The sequence below is a fragment of the Sinocyclocheilus grahami genome, unplaced genomic scaffold, assembly GCF_001515645.1.
Source record: "Sinocyclocheilus grahami isolate Dianchi unplaced genomic scaffold, SAMN03320097.WGS_v1.1 scaffold304.1, whole genome shotgun sequence".
NCBI classification, from domain to species: Eukaryota; Metazoa; Chordata; class Actinopteri; order Cypriniformes; family Cyprinidae; genus Sinocyclocheilus; species Sinocyclocheilus grahami.
Genome location: NW_015505483.1, coordinates 384542 through 403171, shown reverse-complemented (window position 1 = coordinate 403171; position 18630 = coordinate 384542). Strand labels below are relative to the sequence as shown.

Below are 18630 nucleotides of genomic sequence, written 5' to 3'. Positions count from 1 at the left end.
ATGTTTTAAATACAAAAATTCCAGACTGTATGTGAATTTATTAGTATTACTGTTTCTATGAAGCTATTAGGAACTAAGTTTGGTAATTATTTCTTATTTTTAAGAGCATATAATAATATACGTCAGTAACAATGAAAATATGTAATTCCTCTCCAAAAGTAATTCTTAGATAATGAACAAGGTTTGTGTGAAGTGAGACAGTGGTGTTAAATCGCCACCTAGTTGACAACAGGTAGTAGTGTAGACTTGTTTGAATTTATTTTCCATTTGTACTCGCTCAGCCAGTACAAGTTCATAGGAATGTTAGAGCAAAGCTCTTAGAGTCAACAGACTGCACCCCTGGGGTGCAAGAGCCCCCCAAAGTTGCCCCATAGACATACTATGGTGAAGGGACTGCCCATGAAACAGGAACTGAACACACATTTTTTCTACTATGGTAACTTGCATGGGAATTTTGCATTGAACATAACTGCATCACAATGTCATGGGGTGGACTTGTTTTACTCAGCCAACCAATCAGGATCTCAGGATCACTGTGAAGCTATCAAGCCACTCCCTGGCAACCATTTACAGCACTCTAGCAAACACATGCCATGGGGGTTGGTTTATATCATTCATACTAGCAATCAGCCTTTAGAGTATCATCATTGGCAGATGCCAATCAACTCCCTAACAACTAAACAGAGTATCCTTGTAACTGCAAGATTTACATCTGTGCATCAGAATATCATATAGTCTTGGGAATTGGCTCTTTTGACTTATGCTAGCAAAACGGGACTTCCAACATGCTAAACATGCTAGCACTGAGTAGCTACATGCTAATAGTGAATAGCTAAGTGTTCAAACATGTTACAATCCTAACAAATTGTTAAAACATTAAAAAAAGACCCTAGTAACTGCCCAGTGCTGTCCTTTGACACAGCAAGCAACATTCACATTTTCTTTAGAAAATTTACATATCTAGTCATTAGTAGTGCGTGCAAAGCAAAACATCACTATTGTTATCTTCCATACTTAGAATACTACACTAGCGTTGCTTGCAAAACAAACCGTGTGGCTTATTGAGGAGAGGTGTACTATAACTTTTATAAGCAATTGGGCTTTTGATGTTCGTACAGTGGGTGAAAAATCCCATAAACTCATGTCCGCATCAGAATATCGTAGAGACTTGGGGGTGGGCTCATTTGACTCAACTGAGCACGCAGCCAATACATGGTGACATTTCAACCTTTAGCCATGTCCTAGTTACAGCACCTTAGCAACCAGTCCATTGACTTCCATTGGAAAAAATTTTGAGGTATATCTGTGGATCAGAACATAGAGACAAGTGGGTGGCCTTTTTTGACTCAGACTGATAAGTAGTCTTTAATTACCATGGTGGAAACTGTTTAGTCATGCTCTAGCAGCCATTTAGACCACCCTAGAAACCATTTGATAAATGGTATGGGTTCGTCCATAGTGGCCGGGCCGAGTGGCGAGGCCACGGAGGCCGTCCGGCCATGGCCTCCACAGTTCCCTACTCCGCCATGGCCTCCTGAACTGCCTGCTCCGCCATGGCTTCCCAGTCTGCCTGCTCCACCATGGCGCCCCGAGCTCCCTGTGCCGCCACGGCACCATGGACTGCCTGATCTGCCCTGGAGGTATTCCCTGTGTCCCAGTCCTGCATCAGCTTCCAGGACGCCCCCCCGGTGGAATTGTTATGGCGCGGGACGAGGGGGAGTAATGTCAGACTCTGTTCCGTGTTTTGTGTGTGTTTTGCTTCCTAAGTTTCCTTTTGCCCTTCCTGTTCCTGTCCTGATTATTTAATGTGTTTCCAGATTTTCCTGTCATTTAGTTCATTTGTTCCCAGGTGTGTCCCATTAGTTCCCCTGTGTTTCTGAATTTCCCTTGTCCGGAATTGTATGTCTACCCTTGCTACGTGTGTCTTCCTTGTTCCCTGGATGTTATTAAAATCTATGTTTGAATTCCACTCCTCGTCTCCGTGCTCCTTACAGTAGCGCACCGTGACACCCACAATGAGGATATTGACAAAACAGGATTATTATCCTTTTTCAGTATTATAAAACAAGAAAATGAAGGTAATACATTATTTGCAGACTCTCCAAAATCTCTCCAGATCTCCAAACACACTGACTCTGTGGACTAAATAACATAATGTTGGTCAATTTAACCAGTCAAAACAATCTTATAGTGAAAATCAGAAACTGTATTGATTATATAAATCTGCATTTATGCTGCGTTATCTGAATAAGCAACGATATCAAATATCTCTTCTTTTTCTTTTTTTATTGTACCTGTTAGCTTGTTTGTGCGTGTTTGTAAGGCTTTAATAAAACACCACACAGGGGTCACAATGCATTGACATCATAGGGTAGATCAGGGTAATAACTCACAGCAAATTATTGTTGTTAACCCTAAAAAGGGCAAGACCATAAAGAGACATAAGAAAAATAATTTATTCATGATTTTTTAAAAACATTACTTTAATTTTGGATTTTAATGTTTGTATCCCCCATGATATGTTCTCCCTTTGGGGGTATAAATTGATTGAAAACAGAATACTTGTTTGTCAATGCATGTGTAGCGGGGCGAACAAGACGTGCGGATCCATCTGCAGGCTTTTATTAGACAGAGACGTGGTCATAACATGCATGGGTCAAACAATGGCAAACAGGTATATTGAGGGCAAGACACAAGAGTAGTCCAGTAAATGGGTGTGGTCGATCTCCGGCGAACGTAATCCACAAGACGAGCTAGAGTCCAGGCAAGGTGCAAACACAGTCCGAAACAGCAAGGCAAAGAGTAACTCCAAAACAGACTATAAACTTCAGGGCAAGCAGAGATCAGACAAAACGAGATAACAGGCAAGGATAAAGACACGGGTAAACAGACTAAGAACAAGGCTATACTAGATTAAGAAACTTGGAATGGCTCCGTAAAGCAGCTATCGCTATGAGAGAGATATGCGCTAAACAATACTCAGCATTGAATGGTGGTGTGAGACTGATTTATATAGTGTGTGTTATTGGTAGCAGCTGTGTGTGATTCGTTTCAGGTGAGCTTGTGATTAGTGCAATGGAGCATAAGAAATGTAGTCCAGGGTGATGTGTAACAGTCTGTGTAGTGTGAGAGTCCATGTGGAGAGTGGGTGACCTCTGGTGGTGAGTGAACGGAAGTTTATAGACCGGATTCGTGACAGCATGTTGCAACATTTTAGCTACATTTTTAAAAGTTTTTTCTCTCATAACTTAAAGTAACAATTTGTTGTAACATTCTGTTAAACAATAAGTATAATGTCTATTTCTAAATATATTAGCCTGTATCATATAAATTTATAGGACCTATAAATGATCAACATAATCAAAACTTTGTTGATAAACCTGTTGTATACAATCTACTTCATCCCTTCTGTCCTTGGATTGATAGTTCATTTCTATTTATCAAGCAAAGTCTTTTTTTACTGTGAAATATTTTTATAATGTAAAGGAAGAATAACTTATATTGTTAGTTATAATTCCTGACCCATTGCCAGTCTTGTGATTATGCTACTGTTTTGCTTTGGATATCCCTGACACAGTGTTTGAACTCTTCCTGTTTGCCCAACTAACAGTAACTCTGTTAATAAAGTTACAAATGGATCCCAACTCCATTGACTCTGCATTACAATAAAACAACTTTAAAACAATTACTTTATTTGTTTGACTTATTGTTTAAAATCAGCATGTACAGAGATAATTCATATGCAAAGCATTAAAACACACAAAACAGAACAAACCACTCTATGCATTTAAAAAGACTGACATATTAAAATGAATTTCGTATACATGTGACAAAAGTTGCACTTGATAAATTAAAATAAAGTAATCATTTAAGAAAGCTAACATAACATTTCAGCATTTAGTGCCACTTTGTACATATACTTTCTGATGATACACTGAAAAGGATATAATGACTTTTCATTACATTGCTAGTAAGTTAGACAAAGTTAACTGATATTTTACTACTGACATTTTACTGTTAAAGGCAGATACTCAGGCAACTGCTGATATTTTTCAAAGAGACATATTTACAACCATTTATGAAGTCATATTATAGCAAATTATATTAAGATTATATTATAATAGGCCGATTATATTAGGATAATCAGTAAAGCAGGTGTTATGTTTAGAACTTGCATTTGTTCTCAAGGCCAATGTGTTCTTCTACAGGATGTTTTTGTTTCTTAGATGTCTTGACAATTCCATACGCCATGAGGACAACAGCGACTGCTGCAATAACAGTGAGACTGAAGAGGACACTGAGACCCAGTGTAGCATCAGAACTTGACACTTCCAAACCTAAGAAACTGACCACCGGCTCCTCACCAGGAAGAGATGGAGAAGTAGTTCCTGTAATCAAGAAAAGACTCAGTTGAATGGATGGAGGGAGAGACAGAATGACAGATAGATAGACATACAGAGTGAAGGATACAGTGAATGAACAAACAAAAGGATAGATGTTACCTTCAGGTTCATGGATCTGACATCCATGTGGAATTTCTGCTGGGCTTATGAAGCCATTGCAGTTGGTTATTGTAGCATAGTGCCAGACAGATTTCTTAGGAATACGTGGTAAAGAAGGATCTGATCGATTTACATAGAAAAGACCAAATCTTTCATCATAACCCATCGTCCATTCCAGATTGTCCATTAGTGACCAGGCAGCATAGCCGCGCATGTCCACACCATCCAGCAAATACGCTAAGAATAAAAAGACAAATTATTCAATTAGCACAAATGCATTTTTACCAATAGTCTAAAATTGATGCATGAAAAAAGCATTTCAAAAATTACTTTTTACCTTTCAGGGCCTGATTGATATAATTTTCATAGTAGTGGATTCGGAGGGTGTCATTCAGATTTACTGGCCCTCGTTCTGATACTCCATTCTCTGTAACGAAAATAGGAGGGTTTCCATATTCATCCTTAATGAATTTCAGAATTTTTCGGAATCCCATTGGATTAACTTTCAACCAGTCGGATCCAGATTCCAGCCATGTACGATCACTAATAACTGCTGCACCCCTAAAATAGATGACAGCATGATGAATATTAATGCATGTTTTAAACAAATTGGGTCTGAAACAGTGTGACGATGTTGATTAAATCTAAAAGGCTACCTGTCTGCATCATAATGCTCTTGGTTCTGAAAGTCAACGTAAAAGGCTAAAACAGTGGTGTAGTGGTTGAATCCGAAATAATCATGAGTTCCCTTAATCCTCGCTACTTCTGCCGCGGTAAATTCTGGAAGCCTGTTAGATGTTAAATGCAAATGTAAAAACATTTATAAGCATTTGAATACAAAACTTTGAATTTCTCAGAAAAAAAGAGGAAGGTAATCTTTATTACCTTGATTGTGGTCGGCCAGCCGCTAAACTTCTCTCTCGAATTATGTTCTTCATTAAATCGCTGTAATCTCCATTGAACACAGGATGAGCAAACCAACCCATCATGAACTGTTTCGAGAGATAAAAAAAAGAGCAGCGGTGTATTATTTATGCATGCACACATGTATTGTTATTTCAGTATCATTGCTGTACTATCTTAGTATTGATTAATATTTTGAATTAGTTTTTATTTTTATATTTTACATACATTTTAATTTATTTAAAGTTTTAGTAATTTTGTTGACTCATTTGCGTGTAATTAAAAAAAACTACCTGGTCAAAAAATAATTTTCATTTCATTTGAATTTATTCAAATTAACTTAAATGTTTAGTATTTTTAATTTTAGTTTTAGTTAGAGATAACAACACTGTCATGGATGCTGAAAATGGTTGAACTACAAAACTGTACCTGAACTACACGCATAGCAGCGTCCACGTCTTCCTGTTTGTATGGGTTTCTTGGTTCAGCCCAGTCAGAGTTTATCGTGATGCCAATAATGCCACCTTGTTTTGCACGATACTTGTCGTTATACAGATGCCAGGCCTCAGCATGAGCCTTGAGAAGGTTGTGTCCCGCAATATATGGCGCAGTGCCGGGATTAGCATTTATACCTGGACAGAAATAGAACATCAAGAATTGTACGATGCATCATTAACTGTTAACATTGAAACTGATAAGCGAAATCATATTTATAAAAAGCAAAAAATATAATTTTCTATACAAATCGTATACCTGGTGCAAAAATTCCATGGCCATACCCATGCAGTGCAACAATGTAGGGTTCATTTATAGTGATCCAGAACTTCACTTTGTCTCCCAGACTGTTAAATACAACATCAGCGTAGTCTCTGAACCTCTCGACAATGGTCTCATTCTCCCAGCCACCAACATCCTGAAGTGGTTGTGGGAGATCCCAGTGGTATAAAGTCACCTGTCAATTCAAAATTATTAATAGACAGTCATAAATGAATCAAATTCTTTTAGGCTACAAGTGCAATTTTTGCATGCAAATTAATTCAAAATATATTACCTGGGGTGTGATATTGGCTTCCAAAAGAGCATCTACTAGTCTATGATAGTAGTTGAGTCCAGCATCATTAATTTTCCTGGTCGTTCCATCTGGCATAATTCTGGGCCATGAAACAGAAAACCGGTAGTGTCTGACCCTCAGTGTTTTGAGACTATTGATATCCTCAGCAATCTTGTTGTAGCTGTCACAGGCAATGTCACCATTGTCATCCTGCGATATCTTTTCTGGAGTGTGAGCAAATTTGTCCCAAATGCTGAGACCTTTTCCATCTGCTCTCCAGGCGCCCTCTATCTGTGGTGTTTGAGCATAAACAAATGAAACAAATGTCCTCATTTGAAGACACTAAGAGCAAATAGGATAGACAAAATTCAGTTTCATTTGTTAAAATAGATTGTACCTGATATGACGCGCTTGCTGTGCTCCACATAAATCCCTCTGGGAAATGTCCATATAACATTTCTACATCCTCTGTCAGTGGAAAGCCATTATTTTTCATTATATCAAAGTAGAGGTGAGCAGAGCGCTTTGGACTTCTTGGCCGACTTGAAAGTTTGAAGTTCACATAGTGAAGTCCATAGCCAACAGTGTAGCCTTTCAGCCACTCGAAGGAGTCCATAAGAGAGGAAGCAATGTAACCCTTGACACGTACTCCATCCAGATTGTGCGCTAAAAAGAGAATATATGTAAATGTCTGTCAAGTTCAACAATTTACAGTGTAACACTATTAAAAACACTGAGTCTCATTCACTAATAATTTTGTACAGTTTGTGTTTTATGCAGAAAAGATAAAAAAATGTAGAACCTTAGATGTTTATGTAAAGCAATGTTTGTTGTATTCAAAACCATGAAAACCAAAAACTACACAGGATTGGGTTTCAGAAGTCTCATTTACCATAATAATATTTAAAATGTATTGATTTATGATTTCTGAATGTAAGTATTTATAAGCAGCTTTTATGCTTAAAGGGATGGTTCACCCAGAAATGAAAATTCTGTCATTAATTGATCACCCTCATGTTCTTCCGATCCCCTGAGATTTTCGCTCATCCTCGGAACACAACTGAAGGTTCTCGACGCTTCAGAAAATTACAGTTGAACCACTGGAGTAACATGGACTACTTCCATGATGTCTTTACTACCTTTCTGGGCCTTCGAAGTGAAAGTTGCTTAGGCTGTCAATAGAGGGACAGAAACCTCTCGGATTTCATTTAAAATATTTTCAATTACGTTCAGAGGATGAACAAAAGTCTTAGGGAATTGGTAATTAATTCCAGAATTTTCATTTTTGGATGAACCATCCCTTTAAAAATGCACAGTTCAAACAGTTGTTGATTAGAAACAGTGTTAGCATACCCTTAAGAGCCTCATCAATATAGGTGTTCAGGAAGAATATTCGATCAGTGTCATCAACTGTTATGTCAATGCCTGTTGCCACACCATTTTCCGTAATATAAATCTCAGGGTCTCCATACTCTTCCTTTAACCAGTTAAGAAGTCTCCTGAGTCCCCAAGCAACAGCCTTCTGCTCATTAACAGCTGTATTTATAGAGCCATCTGCATTGTCCTTTTCAACATCCTGATCAGTTTCATAAGACTCAATATCAAGTCTGCTGGTCACATGACGCACGACTTTGGTAGTGTATGTATTAATGCAGAATACATCAGCTGTTCCTTGGATAAAGGCTTTGTCTTCATCAGTAAAAGAAGGCAACCTGGATTCTGTCAAGCCTTGAAGTTCACTCTTGTTCCCAACCTGCCACTTCATGGCATCAGGGTAGTCGCCATTTTTAAAGATGGGGTGTGCAAACCAGCCTAGCTGGAACTGAAGGGCTCGATCAGCAGCCACCACCTCTCGAGGAACATTGATGTCTAGGGGTTCTGCCCATTCAGCGTTCAGACTAATCGATACGAGACCTCCTTGCGATGCCCTGTATTTCTCATCATAAGTGTGATATACTTGTGCATGAGCTTTCAGGAGGTTGTGTGCAACCCTGTATGGAGCATCTCCGGGTTGATTCACATTAGGTGGAATCTGGCCCAGTCCATATCCCGACCATGCAATTGTCTGAGGTTCATTAAATGTGATCCAAAACTTCACCCTGTCTCCAAATGTTGCATAGCAAAAGTCACAATATTCATTGAATATGTTAATCATTTCAGGGTTGTCCCAACCATTGATGTTCTGCAAAGCCTGTGGCAGGTCCCAGTGGTAAAGAGTCACCATGGGTGTGATATTGTTTGCTATGAGACCATTTATGAGCCTGTTGTAATAGTCCACTCCCTTCTGGTTAAGAGAAGATTTATATCCATTGGGGAAAATTCGAGACCATGACAAGGAGAATCTGTAAGTTTGAACTTTCAGGGCTCTCAACATGTATAGATCCGCATCTATTTTATTATAACTGTCACATGCAACATCACCATTGTCATTGTTTGGGATATTACCAGGTTTTTGAGTGAAAGTATCCCAAACACTTGGTCCTTTTCCATCTGCATTCCAGCCACCTTCTACCTGATATGCTGAAGACGAGACACCCCAATGGAATCCCTCTGGAAATGTTCCGTAGTGATAAAGCTGTCTCTCAAACTTGGTCTGAGGGGAAAACTTTTCCCAAACAACCTTGGATTTTGAAGGAATTTCAGACGGTGGCAGACTAGGGAGTCTTGTGATCTCAATTTTATTTCCATACATTTCCATCTTAGTCTCAGCAAATCCGTTTCTCTCAATCACCTTTGAGTAGTAATATGCTGATGCTTTGGGGGTTCTCGGTCTGTCAGCACCTTCAAAGTAAACATAGTGCAATCCAAATCGTTGACTGTAGCCTTGAGGACCCTCAAATCCATCCATTAGAGACTGGACTGTAAACCTCTGGACGTCAATTCCATCCAAAATCACAGCTGTTTTGACAGAGAGATGTAGTTAGTAAACTTTATATAGCAACCTTTTATTATATAGTCATTAATTATTCACCCTCATGTCATTACAAACCTCTTGAACCCGTCAGACCTTCGTTCATCTTCGGAACACAAATTAAGATATTTTTGATTAAATCCGAGAGCTCTCAGACCCTCCATAGACAGCAACACAACTGAAATATTCCCAGGTCCAGAAACGTAGCAAGGACATCGGTAAAATAGTCCATGTGACATCAAGGGTTCAACCGTAATTTTACAAAGCTACGATAATACTTTTTGTGTGCAAAGAAAACAAAAACAACAACTTTATTCAACAATTGTCATCCTGTCAGCTGAGGTGCACCGCCATTGTGGAGAGACGCATGCGCTTACTTCCGCTTCATGTAAACAACACATGTGCATGGCGCTGCTGCTTACGTTAACACACACATGCATCAAATGCGACTATTTTACCTATGTCCTTGCTGCGTTTCTGGACCTGGGAACATTTCAGTTGTGTTGAGGGTCTGAGAGCTCTTGGATTTCATAAAAAATATCTTAATTTGTGTTCTGAAGATGAACGAAGGTCTTACAGGTTTGGAACGACATGAGGGTGAGTAATTAATGACAGAATGTTCATTTTTGGGTTAACTATCCCTTTAAGGTTTGGCAGATAGGGTTTTTGGCCTGGAAATAATGAATACTATATAATGAATAATTCAAATATAAAAATGTTAGAATCTCCAAGACCTTAGGTTTACGTTACCAACTCCCTGACTGACTTGTTATCTCTTTAAACATTTAAAAGGTTTAAAACTAGGGCTGTCAGTTTAACGTGTTAACTTAATTAATTAAGTTAACACACTGGCACCGCCCCCAGACCTGTACATCATCTTACATTTCATACAGTTGAGTGTTGACAAATATGATGCAGGGCAACAACTCCATAAATGCAGTTATGCCCTAAAATTCAAGATGTTTTTGTCTCATATTTATATCATACGATATCACACGAGCAGGGAGACCAGTAGGCTATTACACGAGTGCTGATTTTGTCCCGAATATTACGAGTTTAAATGTGATTTTATACAACAGTTCAGTAAATAAGAAGTTGATATTGTGTTATATTTTAAACATAATATTGTGTGTTTTTGCTCAATTTTGCAAAGAATATATTACCTTTAAAGCCATAGCAGAATTGTTGTTCGTCTTCGAGCAACACAGGGGTGTTTAGTTTCTGAATGAATCATAAAGGGTTCTTCTAACCTTTTCAATTCCAATAATGGCCACAAATCTGTGTTTTTAGCTTTTTTACTGCAAGCGGCTTCTCTTGTTGACCGCCATCTGTAGCTGTGGTTCAAGTCGAACGCACCTAATAATTCAGAGGCCAATTCAAAAAGAGAGCCATTTACATAATTCCTGAATGAGTCAGCCGCTTGAACGAATCAAATGAATTACATTTACCGCCACCTGTTGGTAGTTTTAGTTTTTTATTTAGAGTATCATTTAATTATTTTTAATCCCTCATGTCGTTTCAAACCTTTATTTTGTGGAACATAAAAGAAGGTATTTTCAAAGACTATAGAATACCCTTCAAGGGACTTTGGTATTTTGAAGACTGTTGGTAACAAAGCTGTTTTGGATAACAATGACTTCCACTGTATGAACAGACAATACTGAGATGACTCTCAAATGATCTTCTTTCATCTTCCATAGTTTATGTTAGGCCGTTGTAGCCTAAATTATTATGTGTAATAATTTTTTTGTTGTTTAATCAAATACAATATTTCTAAAGCTACCATTTGTAATGTCTACTTGATACTTTCTCATTTAACACAAAAATATCTTTAAATAATCTTTTGTGGGTATTTTCACAGTCAAATTTATTTTGCGATTAATTAGATTAATTAATCGAAACATCATGTCAATAATTAGATTAAAAATTGTAATCGACTGACAGCCCTATTTTAAACATTAACTAATTTTCTTAAGATGTTTACCTTTCATTGCCTCATTAATGTAGGCTTTGAGATAGTCGACACGCTCAGTGTCATTGAACACATCACCATTGTATTCAGTTGGCATTCCATTTCCTGTGATGTAGATGGGCACCTTTGTGATGGACGTGTACTCTAAAGAGATGTAGTTCAATAACCTTCGAAGACCCCACGGAATAGACTGGATCTGGTCAGAAGCTGTGGGGGGCCATGTGGGGTCAATATGAGTCTGGAAGTCCCCGACATTATTCGGTCCAGCATCACAACTATTCAAGCTCTCACTAATCAGTCGGGAAGTGTGGTGGTTAAGTCCAAAGAAATCAGCTGTGCCTTGAATTCTTTGTTTCTCAGCCTCAGTAAAAACAGGGAGTCTAGCCAGCTCTTTACCACATAAATCTTTCTTTTTCTCAATTTGTTCCTTTAACACAGTTGAATAGTCTCCATCTACAAATATGGGATGAGCAAACCAGCCAAGCATGAAGTTTAGATAACGCTCAGCTGCTGCTACATCCTGATCACTTGAGGGATTCCTCGGCTCTGCCCAATCAGAGTTAAGAGCAATGCCCACTTTTCCACCCTGCAGTTTTCTGTAATTATCATTATAAATATGCCAGGCTTCAGCATGAGATTTTATAATATTGTGCGTCACCTGCAAAAACAAACAAAGAATTGTCACTTTCTAAAATCATAAAAATATATGGTACTTCCTCAGATTGACAGACACACCTTGTAAGATACGATTATTGGGTCTTTCGATAGTCGACACGCTCAGTGTCATTGAACACATCACCATTGTATTCAGTTGGCATTCCATTTCCTGTGATGTAGATGGGCACCTTTGTGATGGACGTGTACTCTAAAGAGATGTAGTTCAATAACCTTCGAAGACCCCACGGAATAGACTGGATCTGGTCAGAAGCTGTGGGGGGCCATGTGGGGTCAATATGAGTCTGGAAGTCCCCGACATTATTCGGTCCAGCATCACAACTATTCAAGCTCTCACTAATCAGTCGGGAAGTGTGGTGGTTAAGTCCAAAGAAATCAGCTGTGCCTTGAATTCTTTGTTTCTCAGCCTCAGTAAAAACAGGGAGTCTAGCCAGCTCTTTACCACATAAATCTTTCTTTTTCTCAATTTGTTCCTTTAACACAGTTGAATAGTCTCCATCTACAAATATGGGATGAGCAAACCAGCCAAGCATGAAGTTTAGATAACGCTCAGCTGCTGCTACATCCTGATCACTTGAGGGATTCCTCGGCTCTGCCCAATCAGAGTTAAGAGCAATGCCCACTTTTCCACCCTGCAGTTTTCTGTAATTATCATTATAAATATGCCAGGCTTCAGCATGAGATTTTATAATATTGTGCGTCACCTGCAAAAACAAACAAAGAATTGTCACTTTCTAAAATCATAAAAATATATGGTACTTCCTCAGATTGACAGACACACCTTGTAAGATACGATTATTGGGTCTTTCACTCTTGGGGGATGTTCCCCTGTTCCATACCCCAAGTTGCTCACTACCCACGGGCTGCCGAAGGTGATCCATGTTTTGACTCTGTCTCCATAATGTGAGAAGCAGAAATCTGAAAATTCTTTGAAAGCTTCCACAATAGAGTCATTTTCCCAGCCGCCTGAGTCCTGCAGAGCTTGGGGAATGTCCCAGTGATGCAGGGCAACAGTGGGCTCGATGCCGGATTGTAGGAGTGTATCAATCATCTTGTCATAATAAGCAACACCTTTTTCAATCAAACTTTCTTTGCGTCCGGTGGAGAAAATGCGAGCCCAGGAAATTGAGAACTGATAATTAGGTGCCATCATGCCCCTAAGCAGATACACATCATAGTCCACCTTGTGATAACTATCACAGGCCAAATCAGTGGTCTGGTTTTCAAAGACATGACCCTCATGGCTAAATCGGTCCCATATTGTCTCGCCCTTCCCGTGTTCAGTCCATCCACCCTCCACTTTGAAACTTTCACTGGAGACGGACCAGTCAAAATGAACTGGGAACGAGCCACTCAAGAACTGATCACGCTCAGCTTCAGTTTGACTTCTGAATTTCTCCCAGACCTTTTGGTATGAGAATGCAGAAGCTGATTTCTGATGTGAGACTGTCTTAGTATTTTCCATCTGCAAACTAAATGAGAACATACTTGCTATGCTGACTATTACATAACTATTATATACTGATATTTGTACCTTATTGGTCTCAGCTTTACCTTTTGTGTGTTTCTTCCTGATCTAGCTTCTCAAAAAGGTGTGTGATGTCACAGCCCATGATGTGAAGATCTTTGTTCTCTAAAACTGACAAATAATAGGTTAGCATCTGGTATTTTAATTCCATAAATAGCATCTTAGACTTTGGACCCATCACTTAAAGAAATATGCTAACATTTACCTCCGAGAATTGTGTGAAGTGGCTGGAAATTATTTTCATATCCATCACAGTCTTGGACTGTCAGCTGATACATAAGGATGGGCTTTTGACCACTGCCAATCTGAAACAAGAGTGTCAAGTGTCATTCCAGTGTCCTGAAATGTTCTGTCACATCAACCAATCAATATTAAAAACCAGCTGAGTTAAGTGACCAGCTGTGAAATCTGATGACTATTCACTACTGTACAGATGATTATATAATATTTCAAGAGCCACAACAAATCATTACGTGTAACTTCCTCAATTCCTCTGTAAGAGGTGTCTCCAATTTGCAGTTGTACTGCATATGGAGAGATATGAAATTCACATGTGCCTGAAGATGAGACAAGAGACGTATGTTATAAATGACATAATATTGACTATTGATCAGCATAATATATGATGATCTGTCTTGAACACTTACCGTGTTTTTTGGAGTTATGGAGTTAATTTCACTGGCTCTGATCCCAACAGACAAATGAAGTGCTGAGAGAGAGAGAGAGAGAGAGAGAGAGAGAAACACACATTCACTGTATTATTATAAAGAACTATGTAATGTAAACTATGTAAAAGTAAACTTTTTGTTGTTTTAAAGGGGTGGTTCACTGCGATTTCACTGTTTCATTGTTGCTGTTTGAGCATAAACAATATCTGCAAATTTACAAAGTTGAAAGTTCAATGTAAACGGAGATATCGTCTTTTAAAATTCTGGCAGTTTAATGCCTACAAAAACGGCTGGTAGGGACTACAACAAGTTACTTCCTGGGTTTGTGATGTAACAAACCCAGATAAACCCCGCCCTCGGGAAAAGGCAGCAAAGGGGGCGAGGCCATGCTGCGCTGCTTTAGAGAAGAGGAAGAGAAAACTAGAGGTGCATGTAAAAATCTGTTCATATATGAATCGCGATTCTGTCTTCTAACGATTCTAATGGATTCACAAGTTTAAAAATAAATGTTCTAAAGCAGCAGATCTTAATACTGTTCCTCGAGTCCCCCTGCTCTGCACACGCTCTGCATCTCTCCCTCTCTCTCTCTCTCTCTCTCTCTCTCTCTCTCTCTCTCTCTCATTCAGCTCACCTCCAACAATTAACTGTTCCAATTATACCCTTTATTTCACATAGCTATGAGAAGCGTTAAACATGGACGCACGTGCAGTTGCCGTACTGTATTAAAGCTTTAATCAGGATAAAACCGTGTATTAAAAGCTAACATAAGCAGTAGCATTTACAAATAACAGTATATCTAAAAGTATGAGAACAAAACAACAAACAAAAAACATAGGTCTACCATTAAAAGCTGTGCTTGCACAGGTTCTGCACGATCCTCTTCAATAATATCCTTTGCTTCTCAATCGGGCTCAAACTGATAAGCGATATTAACGATGACGTTGTTTACAATACAACCGGAGCACATGCCGCTGAGGTGAGGGGCGTGACGATTAGACGCGCACTAGAGGCGGTTTAGCCAATCACAACACACAGAGAAAAGACAGAGTGTTGTGGAATAAAGGTAAATAATGTGAAAAATAATGTGTTTTTTAAAAAAACAAAGCATTAACACATGTTAGACTGCACCCCATAAACACAATCAAGCCTAGATAAAAACCAGTGAACCACCCCTTTAACATTTGTCTAAGAATATGGGCCTGTTTTCACATTACATGCTGTAAATTGTCTCAGTTGGCCATAAAATGAGCTGTTTAGCCGTTTTTCAACTACATTTAAACCATGAAACAATTTAGCATTTTATTCATGAAACATATGATAATGTATGATAATAAATTAATTAATTAATAAACTCATGCCTTACCTTTGAACATTTGATGATAGACATTGTAAACATTTGCATGAGACTGGACAGCATTTTGAAGTTGCAATTCATGTAGCTCATGCAGGTGACTGAATGTGATGAATGTGTCCGCAAGATCTCTAAATGCATTGAACACAAATCCTGCATACTGTTCAAACATCTGCACCAGTAATGGATTCTCCCAGCCTCCAAATCTGGCCCTGAAGAGTTCTGGTACAGCAGAACGATGGAGAACCAGCAGAGGTTTGATGCTCGATTCAGTCAGCTGCTGCACGAGCGTCTTGTAGCACTTCACAGTGTCTTCATGCGGCTGGTTGGCATCACCTGAGGGAAGGATGAGAGACCAGGACAGGGGAACTTTAAAGTGGGTCACCCCTCTGCTCTGAAGGTACAGGAAGTAGGCTCTGGATTGTTGAGGCAGTGGACCTCCACAGTTAAACACATTATCTTCATTTGAAGGTGAAGTCTGGCTGGTTTTCAGAGGGCCAGCAAGTAACATGAAGTCCTGTTGCTCTGCATTACTGGAGCTCCAAAAAACAGCCAACAAACCTAATGAAAGAAATCCCTCTAGGACCTTCATCATGACTGTTCTACAAAGAGTGTTCAAAGCTCTTTATAAGTACAACTGCTAATCTAAGGGGGAGGCATACATATCAGTGTCACAATCATGCAGTTTAACTTTTATCTAACTAGTGATACAATTTATGGCAGTCGTTAAGTTTCTCATATGGACCAGTGGTCGTGAAACTATGGCTCGTGATCCACACATGGCTCTTTGACAAAAATTTAACTGAAAAAGCATTCAATTAATTTTTTTCATACAAATTACCCTTTAAATGATGATATTGGCCTGTTGCACCTTCAGAGATCTTGACCTTCTTGACTGTATTCAACAACCAAAAAAAAAATCCTATAAATGTTATAATTTTGACAATCTGTTGAACTGATATTCCATTCATCATATTAAAAACTTTTTTAATTTTAACTAATTTTAATTCCCGATAAAGGAAATTTTGGCTGTGTATATTTAATATTTGTATTATTATTCGCAGGCTTTATTTTGCACCCTGCTATTATTCACTGATAATCTTGCTTGTGTTCAGTCAAAAAAAAAGTAAAAAAAAACACACACACATACACACATACACACAGCACATTTAGATGTCAGGCAGACACCAGTGATTCTCATGTGTACAACATATGTACACAATACATATGGTAACACTATTTTGATGGTCCCTTTTGAACATTCTGTTGACAATAAGTAACTTTGCACTTACGTGTCAACAAACTCTCAGTAAAGTATTAATATGCTGTCTGATTAATATCTGTCAGCAGAACGATGGAGAACCAGCAGAGGTTTGATGCTCGATTCAGTCAGCTGCTGCACGAGCGTCTTGTAGCACTTCACAGTGTCTTCATGCGGCTGGTTGGCATCACCTGAGGGAAGGATGAGAGACCAGGACAGGGGAACTTTAAAGTGGGTCACCCCTCTGCTCTGAAGGTACAGGAAGTAGGCTCTGGATTGTTGAGGCAGTGGACCTCCACAGTTAAACACATTATCTTCATTTGAAGGTGAAGTCTGGCTGGTTTTCAGAGGGCCAGCAAGTAACATGAAGTCCTGTTGCTCTGCATTACTGGAGCTCCAAAAAACAGCCAACAAACCTAATGAAAGAAATCCCTCTAGGACCTTCATCATGACTGTTCTACAAAGAGTGTTCAAAGCTCTTTATAAGTACAACTGCTAATCTAAGGGGGAGGCATACATATTAGCGTCACAATCATGCAGTTTAACTTTTATCTAACTAGTGATACAATTTATGGCAGTTGTTAAGTTTCATAAGTATCATATTGACCAGTTGCCAGGAACCTATGGCTAGCGAGTCACACATGGCTCTCTGACAAGAAATTAAACTAGTATGAAAGCATAAAATGCATTTCCCTTTAAATGATAATGTGGGCCTTTTGCCCCTACAGAGGTCCTGACCTCCTTGACTTGTAAACTGTTGCATAAAATCAGAATCACATTTGCACTCATGCTATTCAAAAACAGCACTAATTGCTCATGTGATATTGTCTAACTATATCATATGATATAAATACAATACAAAAACTCTCAGGAGTATTTTTGACACAATATCTTAAGCGACATTTAAATGCATTATAGGCTACAGGTGCGTTAAATGCATTAATAATTTTAACACATTATTTTTCCCCATAACTAATTAATTAAATGAACACGTTATATAGACAGCAATAATTATTAGCTATTTATCTACTTACAAACCCTTTGCAGTTCTTAAATTAACCCCAGTTTAGGAAACCCTGGTGTTTATTGCATTTCATGTTGATATCAAAGAAGGGAATGTATTTTCTGTAATCAGTAATGGACTACAATTTGTAAGCAATCTACCCAGGACTAACAAAGACCAGTCACTTTCTCCAAAATTCCTACTCAGAAACTTTAAACACATATTTGCAAACTCAGCGTCAGCAAACCCCAAACATTTACAATGAGCATAGACAGTGCCTATAAATTTGATTGATAAATAACAGTGACCTGCCTTCATATTCTTGTTTGCTGTCTTAGAGATAAGTGTGACTTCCCAAGACACCTATTTCAGTGATAACTGTCAGGCAGTAGATACATTTTATCTGAGGTATTCCATTAAAAAAACAAAAAATAAAATAAAAAAAACTAACAGAACATTAGACACATCATACTGAAAGGACAATGTCTGTGGTGTGTGACACTGGAAAAAACAGCAAGACATGGCACAGCAGTCAACGATGTTCATCTAACACATATGCACACAACAAACATAGCACATACCTTCAAAACTATAGTTCATACAGAAATTAAAACTTGCTGAAAATGTATTCACCCTCAAGTCAAGGCACAGATGAGTTTTGTTTCTTCATTCGAACAGATTAAAGGGGTCATATGATGCGATTTCAATTTTTCCTTTCTCTTTGGAGTGTTAAACAGCAGCTCTTGGTGCATAAAGAAGATCTGTAAAGTTGCAAAGACTAAAGTCTCAAATCCAAAGAGATATT

General features: G+C 38.5%; 1 protein-coding gene across 1 annotated transcript; it reads right to left on the bottom strand.

The window, feature by feature from the left end:
- Positions 1 to 4164: 4164 nt before the first annotated feature.
- Positions 4165 to 16156, bottom strand: LOC107601359 (lactase-phlorizin hydrolase-like). The gene is made up of 17 exons (XM_016293522.1): positions 15574 to 16156; positions 14190 to 14251; positions 14016 to 14099; positions 13748 to 13847; positions 13569 to 13653; positions 12796 to 13486; positions 11352 to 11997; positions 7810 to 9354; positions 6854 to 7122; positions 6457 to 6747; positions 6159 to 6357; positions 5835 to 6037; positions 5388 to 5494; positions 5159 to 5290; positions 4840 to 5063; positions 4503 to 4739; positions 4165 to 4388 (listed from the first exon to the last, which is right to left on the bottom strand). Exons 1-17 carry the CDS (start codon positions 16154 to 16156, stop codon positions 4165 to 4167), a joined length of 5682 nt encoding a protein of 1893 aa, XP_016149008.1.
- Positions 16157 to 18630: the final 2474 nt, after the last annotated feature.